The 13,703-nt window shown below is 36.3% G+C and overlaps 1 protein-coding gene across 6 annotated transcripts in view; it reads right to left on the bottom strand.

The window, feature by feature from the left end:
- SLC25A24 (solute carrier family 25 member 24) overlaps positions 1-13,703 on the bottom strand; it is a 73,238-nt gene that overhangs the window by 44,177 nt on the left and 15,358 nt on the right. For 5 of the 6 annotated variants that reach the window (XR_014895089.1, XR_014895090.1, XR_014895091.1 and 2 more), the window contains exons 5-10: positions 12,391-12,549; positions 11,827-11,979; positions 10,889-10,996; positions 8,862-9,029; positions 7,553-7,703; positions 6,802-6,994 (exon numbers count right to left, since the gene is read on the bottom strand). Coding sequence is in view for 3 of the 6 variants with exons in the window: in XM_085299068.1 (XP_085155194.1) it covers positions 6,816-6,994; positions 7,553-7,703; positions 8,862-9,029; positions 10,889-10,996; positions 11,827-11,979; positions 12,391-12,549 (918 nt within the window). In the remaining 3 variants the exon portion in view is untranslated. Of the gene's footprint in view, positions 1-4,421; positions 6,995-7,552; positions 7,704-8,861; positions 9,030-10,888; positions 10,997-11,826; positions 11,980-12,390; positions 12,550-13,703 lie in introns of those variants that run through there. The other variant, XM_085299067.1, reaches the window with a different exon arrangement.

The raw sequence follows: 13,703 nt of genomic DNA, 5'->3' as shown, positions 1-13,703 counted from the left end.
TTGATCCAGCYTTAATCCCAGCATAATTAAGAAATATCAAAATATAGAGTGGCATTCTTACTCTTCAAAAATAATCAAGTAGAAAAGCTTCATACCAACCATTCTTCAGTAATCCACAGGTAGAAACGGTTAAAGAACCCTTCTTTTCCACACTAGTAGATTTCACAAAGAAACTGAAAAGTGTTGACACACAAAAAAATGTTATAAAGGCAAAAAGAAAATAGAATTAGAGAGACTAGCTTCTATTTCAAGTGTTTTTATTAAAAGCAAAAATAACCATACCAATCAATATAAAGCAAAGCTTCTTTCACAGCTACTCAAAGCAGACAATTGATTCCTGCCTTTTGCAGCTCACAACTGAGTGCATTGCTCTCAGTTATTACGTTAGTTCACACTGCCACAATCACCACCAAAAGAAAGAAAGAAAGAAAGAAAAACACAGCTCAATTGGATTTGTCCTCCCCTGCTACAGCCTGTTTTCCCTTTGCTGTAAAGATAACTCCAAGGAATGACCTCAAATGCTTGGTTTAGAAAGGCCATTCCCCCTCATGGCCCCATATTTTGACATGACAGCAGGTGGCACTGCTCAAATTCAACCTGAATCTGCAAATTTCCTCAAGCTGCAGCTAGGCAAAAGGGGCTGTGTAAACAGACAAGCAAGGGATTGGCAGYGCAACACAAACTAATACAAACATACAGCATTTACTTTAAATTTATACAAAGCTTTCACATCACTGCTCTTACAACAGCTAAAATATGGGTCAAATATGTTAGCAAAATGATTATTTCAAAAGGTGGGAGGAGCACCCATCCAGAAGTTGACTATCATAATACCTCCACCTTTCAATTTGTTTTTGCCACCACCTAATTCAATGTGACATGAGATATTCTACTTTATGTGAGACTAGAAGGGGTGAAAGCATTTTGGATTTTAATGAGTACTGCCGACCTGTTATTAGAAGCTACTGCCGGCCTCCCTGCAGTTTCACTTTCAGCTCACAGAGGAGACATCCGTGGGGACAGCAGTCCTGCGACAGGCAGTTTTCCTGCTTCAGAAGGGTTCACTTAAAAGGCTGTGCTGGATACTGCTCCAGCTATCACACAGAGGAGATACACAAGCTTTGTGCAGAGAAGAGAAGATTTTCTTATATATGCATATGTTTATTAATATACATGTGCATGCACATGCACATATACTAGACATGTTAGTTAACTATTTGGCAAAACAGGCTTAGAAAGGTTAACAGCTCAGGTTYGTAGCGCTATGTTAGAAAGTTGCCAGAAATACAGATAACGTTTACCCTGAATTAGAGGAATATTGCCRAAAGTATTTTCCCTGCATCTTTTGGACAACTGGGAAGCTTAGAAGCTAAATATAATTCAGGAATTAAGCCTGACAATATCCTAAAACCACTGTTTTAGTGCTGAATACAGTTCTTACCAATTATACTCTCCACAACATACAGTTTAGATCACTGTCATGTTTTAATKTAAGCCTTAAAAGCTATCCTCAAGACCACTCAGACACCAGAAAGGGAGGCATTTAAAAACCACTTTYTTCCATGCCAAATGGCCTGAAGGCTACAATATCCTTGATATTTTAACAATTTATGTGTAGCAACATCATATACTGCAAAACACTCCTTGCCACACCTTCTGACCTTCACATAAGAGAGGGATTAACAGATATCAATACACCGTACTGCACRAGCACAAGGGTGGCCAGCTCAGAGGGTTGAAACAAGACAGTAAGGAGCAGAAGAGATCATTGTAACCCGGGCCTCAAAAGGCTAATTTGTGCCTCAGAGTTCCACGCCCTGTCTCACCTAGCTCCTGGAGCAGCACCCTTTGCAGAAAGGAAAAATCATCATGTGTGTTTCAGTGAACTGTGTCCATAGTGGCTGCATTTCCACTAGCAAGCATAAGAGGCAGCTTGAGCCTGAGCTGGTGCAACTGTGAGGGATGGCACTGCTACAGCTGCAGGAGCAGATGCATCCTGCCAGGAGTCCACCACAGTCTAGAGGAGACTAAAGTCCATACCAGCAGCCCYACTGTCTTTAAACTCAAGCCATTTCTGCAGTGGTTTTCAGCTTTAACTAGAATACTACTGAATAGCAGATAGGCCTATATCTCAAGAGGAAAACATACAGGCAGCTTTTCCCTCTCTCTTGTGGGCCTCTGTTCACCTCTCGTGTATACGGCTATGCATAGCAGAAATCCTTTGCTTAAAAAAAAAAAAAAAAAAAAGAGAGAGAGAGAGAGAGAGAACAAAACAAACCACACTCCAAGAAAGCTAAGAGTTGGTAGTGACTGGTTTGGATGTGGGTATGCACTTCCTGAACATACTGACTTACTGATGACACTGCATGGTTTACTTCCTTTTTGCATGCCTCCATTTCTTCACTCATAAAAACTATGGCAGTAGCAAGCTGTACAGCAATATTTTTTCATACGACCTAAAAGCAGTATCTTTGCACACATCTGTCTTGAAACTGTGGCTTGTAATATTTAATAGCAAAAGATAAGATACTGAGGGAAAGTGAAAGATTTTTCTGGATTGCAGCATTCAGCAAGTTTCAGACTAAACATGCACAGGCATAAACAGGCACAGGAAGAAAGTAATCAGCAACTAGCAAATCTGTCACCAGTAACTTAAAAATTTAACCCTGAATGTATTGTGGATATGCACTGAAAAAAAAAAAGTAATGAAAACATTAGTGGAATACACACAGAATCACAGAATTATTGAAGTTGGAAGGGACCTCTGGAGACCATCTAGTCTATGCCCCCCTACTCAACCAGGATGACCTAGATACACAGAAAAATAAAGAAGCAGGCCTGAAGAAACAGCCTTGATATCCTCGCATAGTATTCTACTTTCCTTGTCCAACACCCAAATTTCAAGATGAATAGCCAAATTCTTTTTCTATGGGAGAGGAGTTTGCTGTCCTAGACAGCCTGTTTTTGGTTTAACTGTATTCTTGCTGCCTCAATGTTTTTATAACCTAAGTTGCCTACACTCGCAAACATAGCTGGAAATAATGGTACTATATGCATTTCAGATCCCCATTTTTCAAAAGACAAACATCCTACATGCTGCCTAACAAGATGCTTTCTGTTGTACCAGAGCTATCAGGACCAGTCATTCATAAAACCACCACAGAAGTCACTTTCACAATAAGCTAAATAGTCTACATTTGAAAGTACTAACATTTTAAATTCCTGTACTACATTTTGTAGCAGTTTAGGTGGCTTCCCACCCCCAAAAAGAAAAATTAACTCAGACATCGACAGAATATATAATCACTAGACTCAGGCTAATTAGTTTTTTTTTTTTTTTTTTTTTTTTTAATATTTGCATCAGCCTCTCAGAAGTCAGTATTATTTGCTGGAGTAATGTGCTATACTTCCATTATAGAAAAGTAAATGCCAGCACTACACATTTCTTGCAAACTGCCAATCAATCATATCAGGAGACAAGTAACTAGAATCTCATACAATTTCACAGTTCAGCCCTTCCAATTATGGTGAGTTTCCCGTTAAAGCATTCTTGCCTCAAGTAGAATTGAACATCAGATTGTTCATTTAGTCAGGAATCACACACACAACATCTACTTTTCCTATCTGAAAGGAAACTTCTAATCTTACTTGTTACAGGAACAATATTTGCAGGTGTTGGAGACAACAAAAACCTCCCTAATTTGTTAGCAATGATCTTTAATGTTTAAAAGATTGGCGTGAAAAACTCAAAACGAATTGTCAAAGCTAGACACTGAGAATGCTTTTAATGTTACACTTTTAATGCTTAATTTACTCTGCTACACATGCAGAGGAAATTAAGTCAATTACCTTGTGAAGGTTTTATATTGATCCTTTGACAAACAAGTAAGATGAACACAATGGAAGAAAAACATTAAGAACAGAAGCATCAAATACGTTTGTTTGGGTTATTAAGAGTTCTGCCATGCAGAAAATACTAAAGTAAATGATGGCATAATACTGTCCAATGAACAAGCAAAAACAATGAATATTTCGTAACCTTCCATTAAGCAATGAAACAGTTAGTCTCCTAATGGTATGACAAGACAATAAACTCTATGAATGTTTTCCAAAATCTCAAAGTAGGTTTTCAAATACCATTGTAGTAGCACAACGCAGAATTATAGAATATAGGTTGGAAGGGACCTCTGGAGATCATCTAGTCCAGCCCTCAGCGTAGCCCATACAGGGTTTGAACCCGTAACCTTGACATCAGCAGCACCACACTCTAACCAACCGAGCTAAACCTGCCCCCATAGGCTAGCCTCAAACTTTTTAGTTAAGTCATCTTTATTCTTGACATTAAGTTCTATATACACAGCGCACTAAACTGTCATCTGTCTGCCTAGTAGGTCACGGAAGATCAGCACACTCCAGCCAGATTAGGAAAGAAACATTTATTAGAAATTGGTATAGAGCTAAAAAAGTAAACACGTTTCTTAATAGACAGACAAAGAACATACAATTTGAACACAGCATCATTGTAAAGGCACATAATGAAAAATTAAATTTGAATGGCTCCACCTTTTCAAGATCAGAAAACATCACCACCATAATTTTCAATACTCATAATGGCACTTACACAATATGAACAAAATGGACCAGGTCTAGAAGATAGATGCTGCTTCAGTCATCACACAYATTTGCTTATTAGTCACAGTCAAACAAAATGACCTGGAAACAGACCTCACAAATCGCATGCAGATACAGGGATATTGGCAAAAAAAGACATTCAGATCAGAAAGGCTTTGTATGCATGCAAGATAATTTGAATAGAATGAATGACTTTTTGCTTTTCAAACGAAGTGCAAAGTCTAAGATTTTCCAAAAGATGCAGCTAAAGTTGCCGCTTTACAAAAATCAGGTGACACAACATATTATAACACAAATTATATAGAATTGTTATGCATCAATTTACAGAAAATAAATTGTAAACACAGAAGCACTGAATATAGATTTGCTAATATGACTGTTCGAAGAACACAGCTCAAAGTCTTCTCTATTTGGAAAGAGGCACATCTTTGGAGGGGTTTTTTTGTTTATTCTTTTTTTTATTTTGTTGTTCATTGTCGTTCTCTCCCCTCAAGGGTCCTCAAAGACTCTACAGAAATTTAGCATGAGAACAAAGTTCTTCCTGCACTAACCCAATTTCAGGAGGTGGTCTAAGAGAAGTAGCTTTTGGAAGGTCAAGATAAGTGTAAAAGTAATCTTTGCAAGTTCAAAATTAAGACACAATACAAATTGCAGAAAGTAGAACAAATTAATTCTGCAATAGTTGTTACTCTGTCTCAGTGTTCAGGTCTGAAGGCATCTGAAATGTGCCAAAACAGACAAGGAAGACACTTTGGAAATGATTATACATGGAAATATCTACTCTCTATACCGAGGAAGTGCTTCTTTGTTTTTTGACAAGTAACTGTTTGTCAAGTACTGAAATTCTCTGTATATGTTTCGTTTGCTTCATTAACAACATGAACCCAGTGGGCATGAGTGGCTCAACAGTTCCATTTGGTCACTCAGACAAAATCCTTCAATACTTTACGATCCCAATATCCCACAAACAGCCAGCATGCACAGTCCAGAGAACTGAGGGAAAGAGGCTATACCTCACATTATAAACTGATAAAATCTTTCCATAATAATGCATTCTGCTATTAGTTAAAAGCATGTACTTGATTTTAACGCTTGAGTAGGGAGAAAAAAAAATGGAGTGTCTAAAAATGAGAGGAGCAATCCTCTACTCACAAGGCAGCTATGATGAGCTACAAGTTCTTGACAAACTGGTACACTCCTCCTAATACAGCCAACATCTAATTCATTATTAGCTTAATAAGGATCCCTCACTTATTTTTAAAAGGTAACTTATACTTGTATGGAATGGATCCAATAACCCAGTAACTTCTTCTGCTTCTATTTATTATGATACTATAAAAAGTGCATCTGTAAGCCAAAGCTTGACATGGTTAATGGTGCAAAAATTTACAATTCAAWGAAAAGCAAGTCAAGTGAAGTATGTTATTAAAATCACTGATTGCATCAAAAAATACCATGTAAAACCATTTGAGGTATTCCAATATCATGGAACAGCAGTTTCTCAGATTCTCATGGGTTTAAACAAAAGACAGGTCAGTCTGAATATGAAGATGAAGATGTTCACCTACATTTTAATGTTAGTCCACCCTTGTACCTAAACCTAAGTTCTGAAAAAACATCATTTGTCTTTAAAAAAAAAAAAAAAAAAAAAAAAAAAAGAAGAAGAAGAAGAAAAGAAAGAAAGAAAAAGAAAAAAAAGAAAGAAAAAAAATACAACAGTACTAAGTGCTTACTTCTAGAAGTGCAAAATGTTGCCTGTGCTTGAGTATAGGCAGTGTGACAAGAAAAAAAAAAGTCACTTTTGTTTATTCAGTGCCAAGGCAGTATAGACTTCTCCTACCTTTGGTTTCATCTGATCCAAATACATATTAAGACAAATACAAGAAAAAAGCCAGTGAGTAAAATATGCATGATTTCCTGAAAAAATGAACATATTGTTGATTTAAAGACATAGTTTCTTAATTTTTAAAAATTCAATGACATCTTAAAGTGCAATATAGGCATCTGTTAAAAAAGGGTGAGTTAGAAATTAAGGAAGTTTCTTCCCATTCGAGGGCAAAAATAGAAGTTGCAAATCTCCCCACAGAGATCTGTCTATAATTGTGAGAACAGATTACTCGAGAAATCATTTCTGTTCTGGTGTTTCCAATAGTATKAGAAACATCTCACCTTTTTCCTTCACTTCATGCTATTCCCAAGTTCTGCTTCATTTTTTCATACACAACATAGCTGATGCTGACAGCTGGAAGCACCTTCATAAAATTAGGGGCTATGCCCCTGTAAAGTCCTCGTATGCCTTCTGTAGTAATAATTCTTTGAAAGAGAGCAACCATGTTTAGCTGTGGAGCACCTTCCACTGAGGCTAGAATAAAAAGACAGCCATGTTATAAGAGAATCTTAGTAATATCAGTATTCAAGCAAGTCTTAAACATCTGAGTAGTAAGCACATCACTTCCAGACCCACTGCTTTAGAACTTCTGTCCTCACAGAGAAATTAGATCCCTCTTTAAAATCCAGATATTCAGCAGACTCACATGCCTGAAACCCACCGAAAAGCATTTGCCACCTATATTTCTTCAGAGATGTAGACTCCTACCCCTAGCTTGAGTACAAATCTACCAAACCATTCTCACCTTTAGCAAAGTGCTCTCGCACACTGTAACAGGAGCTGTATGAATGGCACAGTCCTCAATGTAACATGAATGTTACAATCCATAACTTTACATTTGAATCAAGCATGGTAAGGAAAAGCAGTGCAGGCAGGAGGGGAGATGAAGGGAAGGGACTAACATAGGAAGCATTTTCCAGATAAATCCTTGTTTTTTAAAATATTTTTTTCCTTCTCATATCCCTGCTACAACCATCCCAAGTGGTACTATTTGATGTGCCCACACTGAAACATTTTTAGTACAAGCCTCACCTTGAGCCTGCATGCGTGTTCTGACAAGAGCAAGAGGGTAGCTGGCTAACTGCCCACACGTGCTGGAAACAGTGCCACATCCCAACAATACAAGAACACCTGGGTTAGCAGAGCTTGACGCATAGTGTTCTAGCCACGTAGTCTTTAAGAGCTGCCAAGACATAAAATTAAATGGCAAAAAATAAGACACCTGCATTCAAGACAAATAAGATTTGTTATAGGTTCAATCCTGCAAAGCACCAAAGCTCCTTACACCAGTCCTACATGCTTACTTTTAAAGTTCACAGGTATGGAATTGATCCATGCTCAAAGTTAAGTACATGGCTAAGGACTTTAACTGAATTGGAACAGTCTGTGCCTAGCAGAGAAATCCTTAAAAGATCCAAGCACAACAGCATGAAGTAACAGTGCTCATACTCTAGACCTGTTAATCCCAGAAAAGGAAAGAAAAAAGCCATGCTACAGAGGCTGCAACAAAAACTTAAACAAGCATGTCACACTTCATGCAAATTGTAGAACAGAGCCTCCATAGTACTCTGAAGGCATGTWTGCCCAAGTAATTCTGCTGATTACTGTTACTGCAATATCACAAAAAGGTTTGCCTATACTAGGAAAAAAATTAATATGTGTATCTGAACTACTTAACAGATTTTTAAACAACAGCATCTAAGGTAGATAAAACATGTTAGCTGGTGCAGGTGAGTGTAAGTGATGCCAAAATTCTCCTGAGAAGAAAGAGGGGAGCATTTTAAACTCACCACAGTAACTACATGATGGGAGCTAAAGAATTCTGGTGACATGCGCAGATACACAATCAGATTACTATAATCCAATTAGAGAAAATTGTGCAAAAAAAAGCATTCACAGTCATAACTGTAGGAACGGGTAAAATAATATGAATAGCAGCCAGTTTTAAGCCTCAGATTTGCTACAGAGTGGCATGTTATTCCATGTCAACAGTGCCGTTTAAGTACGCAAGTATGTCCTATTGCCAAAGTCCATAATCCTTCCTGATGAGTAGATTTCTTGTTTGGTGCTACAAGAAAAGACCCTTGTATGGCTAGATGAGACTGTTGCATGCAAGGGCCCATCTGTACAGGCTCTCCTCCAGGGAAGGAAAACAAGGAAAGTGTTAAAGTCTGTAGTAAGATCTCAGGAAAATTTTATTTATGTATTTTAAACTGGAGGTAACTTAACTGTAACATGACAAGCACTTTACAATTCTGAGTAATGATACAAGTATTCTGAAGAACATTTACCCTTACATTAACTAATGAAAAATCACACATATTCAGTGATCTAAGCTCACCTCATAAACAGCAAGGTCAATGCCAGCATAAGGAATTATCCCCAGAATATTAGGAATATAACCTTTATAGAAGGCCTTTACACCTTCTCTTTTTAAAATCTTCTTAGCACAGTCAAACATCCCAGAATATTGCCCTGTTTTACCCACAGCCAATCTGGTCTTTAAAACCTGAAGGAAAAAGAAAACACCACCTTTAATTCATATCTATTTATTCATGTAGTTTAGAAAGACAGGAATAACATTGTGTATCTCTGCCTACTCAGTTACTGCCTGGAACTGCTTTGTATTTTGCTACTTCAAGTTCCCTTTGTGACGATTGTTAAGGCCTGGTTAGCAGAAAGATTTTTCAGGTTTTAACATGTATACAGAGGAGTAAATCCTAACAAACACTAGCTTACAGCCTTTATTTAGTCAAAAAATGAGAACATAATGGAAAGCAGTCTTTTAAAATTGTTTCACCATTTTCTTTTCCTGATTAATAAAGACAGATWTTGTTCAATTTGAAGGCATCAGCATGGACAGTAATAGCAGCACCACCTAAAGAACAAGTGGCAGTACTAACTTACTAGCAGATCATACTTCTGATCTGGGAACAGCAAAGCATATTAAGAAAATAATCTTTCAAAAAGTACAACCTTATGAAAGGTAATTAAGGGATATAAAGATTGCTTCTCATTATTAAAATGCAGCAGGTGATTAATAATGCAAATGAGTCTATAAAGCATCTTAGGACAAAGAATGAAAAATAAGATCTAAAGGAAACCTCAGAGGGAATTTCCTGAGCAAGAATTTGGCCTACTTTAAAGTCTCATAAGACTGCAGCTTCCTTAGGAGTTTCCTGGTACTTTACTTTTCTTTCACTCAGAAACGTCCTAAAAAAAATTTCTAGGTCAGTATATCTGTCAGGGAGACTAGAATGTCTTCCTGTAGAACAGTTCACCCATCTCAGTTGATCAGTAGAATCCAGGTGATCAACATAACAATTGTTATTCCATAACTTAACACACCTCTGTACACAGAAGTGAGCTGTGATTCAATGGAGCAAACTGCAAGTATCTAACTTAAAAAGAGATCACTATCACTGTTAGCATTGAAAACAGCTAGGTTTTATTCCTTTCAACATTCCTCCTCATGAAAACGATATTTAGACTGTATTTTCCCTTACTTTGAAATCTTACTGTTGATACTGATTCAAATCCAGCCCAAAAATACATTCCAGTAATTTGCACAAAAAAAAACTTTATGAAGAAAAAGCAGTAAATGAATTAGGTTTTACCTCCATTTTTAAAATGTAAGGTGTAAAATAGTTACTTTATAGCAGTTAATATAGTAAGAGTGGTTAAATTGCAACCTAAGTAATACCACACATGTATGTTCTACAGAGGAAATAGAGCACCTAACCCTCCAATCTGTAGCCATTTTATCAAATGTAGCTGTTTTTATATTCCCTCCACATAGACCACCTAAACTGACCCAGCTTCCAACCACCATTCAACAGAACTTCATCAGTTCTGCTACAGGCAAGACCTCTTCTTGCCTACATACATAGTGGGAATAAGATTTAAGATCGGTTTAGAAAATAACATGAACATGTACTTAATTTTAAATGTGTTCCTGGTTTTCATTTCCTGAACTAGGTTTTAAAAGCCATATTTAAACATTGCTCTGAATAGAGATTTTCTTGATTTGCAAATTTCAAGTGCAGTCATCACATAACATAATAATCTAATTTCTGGTTCATGTACAGAGATAAATGATACCATTTTCTAAATTCCCAGTAGTTCTTAAGAAGTAAGTCTAAATTAAAAAGGACAGTTAGATAGAAAAGTGACAGGTCTGAAATGAACTACATTATAACTCATAACATCTACCAGTGAAATCCTGAAAGAATAAGTCTATGAAGTAAAAATAAGTGTTAGGATATAGGCACTATTCTTACAGTATTTTCAAGACTAAAATGGGCTTTTCTCTGGAAATCAACCAGACATTAGCTAGTTTCTCCAATGCAGATAGATTCTCTTACTTACCTCCATGGGATAAATAGAGGTTTGTGCTGTTGCCCCAGCCAAAGAACCAGATATAAATCTTTCAATGGTGCCTAATTTTCCATCATCCTTGCTTAGTATCTTCTTATACTGTGTAGATAAAAATATATAAAAACAAACATCATGTGTTTTTCTAGGAGAATTACCATAAGAGGCAAAAATACAATACAAATCATCTTTTCAAACTTTATTATAAACATTCACTAATCCATCATTCAATCTTGCAATACCCTAAAATGTACTTGACTTTGTTGCTTCTTTTCTCAATACTAGTTTGGAGACACACTATATGTTACTTCAGTCTTACGTGAAGCTCTAGCAAGACCTGCAGAGCAAAATCAAAGATCAGTTAACTACATTAATACTGAAGTTAATTTTCCAAAGGAGGATTAGGCCTTAATGTGCTATGTAAAGCTGATTCAGAGGTAAATATAACTCCGAAATCCAGGGTTAGGGCATCTTATATAGCACAATGACATTTGACCTAAAAAGAATCCAGTATAAGTGAGACTAGCACAACGTATCAAATTTTAGATTGTTAGCACTTTGAAACAAGAACTGACATATTTATGCAATAAAATTAGGCAGACTGGAGGTCTGTTTAATACCTATGACAGATTTAGTTTATTATTTACAGTGTTTATCATATAATAGTAAAACCTACCTCCTACTAAACAGTCTATTAACAGAAAAATTAGACTACTTTAAATCTGATGAAAGTCACTCTAAACTAGTGTGACAAAATCTCCATCTATGATAAGAACTCCCACATTTGCACAACTGTGCAAATGATAAGCAGTGAGTATGGTCTCCAGAGCTCCCTTCCAACCTTACTGATTCTATGATATAGTACTTAGTTTACCATTATTTTCTTTCAGTTATTTTTAATAATTAATTGCTTTACCAATTTAGCATCCTACCTGTTCATAAGCCCAGAACTTAATAGCTGTTTCAGGAGCTATTTTCACAACATTTACACCATTTCCCCTCCAAAGAGATCGGATACCACCTTCTTTCACCATTTGCTTAAAACCACTCGCTATATTCATTTTGTTTGATTTTGAACCATGAACCTAGAAAACAAAAACAAACCTCAGTAAGGAACGCTGCTGTGATCAGAAAGTAGAACTCATCACTAAGTAGCCCATCATTGCTTAAACAAATCAACCAGCAAAAACACATCCACTATCGGAAAAAAAAAAAAGAAAAAAAATCTTACTTTAGTAGCACAAGCACCATACTATTGTTTACATTTTTGCCATTATCATTAAAAGAACAGGGCATCAATCCATAGCTCACTCTATCTACCTTTAGGTAGTTATGAGTCAAGTGCCAATATGAAACAAAATATGGAAATTRTAAAGACATAATTGGACCTTCTCTAGAATCCAGATGTGTATTTGGCCATCAGTTTTCTGGAAGAGCTCTCTGAAAAAGCTGAAACAATATGCGGAACCTAAATAGTTCTTAAATATTGCACCTACCTGCATCATCACTTTAAGACGATCTAATGGCGCTGTACCTGTTCGAGAGACAGCACCAGCCACTCCTCCTGCAAGTAGCTGTTTCCACCACTGTCCAGTCTTTTTCTCTTCTTCTGTGAATTCATCTGGAATGGTCAGACTATCCCCAATATCCAACACCTATTGRGACCAAAAGTAATGATGTGCGAATAACTATCCCATTTCATCCTCTCAGTTTTATCAACAGCTCTGATTCCAATTAATCAATCAACTAACTATATACAAGTAAAATGCTAGATTAAAAAAAAGAAAAAACTAATTCACATTCTATAAACTTGCTATTGATTTCTACTGCTATTTAATGAAGAACCATTTTGTAATGACATCTATGCAGACACTGAGTAATAATGCCGCAGACCCAACATTTCATATACTGCACCATCATCATTAAAAATGATGGCAAATACCTCTTGAGTACGGTCCAAGCAAAGACATTTTGTCATGTTCTGTAAACCTTTTCAGCTAGCACTAAAGCTCAAATGCTTACATGTTACTGCTAACCTTTCACCAGCCAGTCTTCTGGGATTATCTTGATAATCTCTGAAGGATTAAGAGATTTCTCTTACTTATTCATACACATGTTTTTTCTGACATATTAAAATAACATTGTTATGGCTGATATACCAACACAAAATGCAATTTCCTGTAACTATTGCTTATTAACTTACAAAAGGACTGTTTTGACTAATCTATTATGTTTTGTATCATCAGCTACTCTGAAAAATTAACTGAATAAAAATCAGTAATGTAAGCCTAAAATTAACAGATGCATGTTTGCATTACCATTCAACTTGATCAACAAAGAACACTGCATGATCTTATTTCTTAGTTTTATTGCTAAGGCCTGTAACAATTTTATGTATCACTTAATCAGAGTCTTCTGCACATAATTCTTAACTATAAATTAGAAAAATTATACCACAGATAATAAGCCATTATGCATAAGTTAAACATTTCAAGAGGCAAGAATGTTTTATTAATTGATAAAAAGTTCTGACCAGGAAATGTGTTAAGTGACACACTCATTTTTACTACTACTGATTTTAAATTTAGACACCAGTCTCCATTTATGCAGAGTTCTCTATCTGTACAAGTTGAGAGAATACTGTCTTGCTCATGTGGACCACAAGAACTACAGGATGCAGATTATACACATAGCCACTGTACAAACAGAAAAAGCACTAACTCCTCTGGATATTGAATATAGAACAGATTAATTGGAAAATCCTTTCATCTCTCTGACACTCATGGCTTCCAAATAAGATGTTATAAGT

Source organism: Rhea americana, unplaced genomic scaffold (assembly GCF_003343005.1).
Source record: "Rhea americana isolate MKP2758 unplaced genomic scaffold, rheAme1 scaffold_144, whole genome shotgun sequence".
Classification (NCBI taxonomy): Eukaryota; Metazoa; Chordata; class Aves; order Rheiformes; family Rheidae; genus Rhea; species Rhea americana.
Note: the sequence above shows the minus strand (reverse complement) of the source record. Positions and strands in the feature narration are given on the sequence as shown.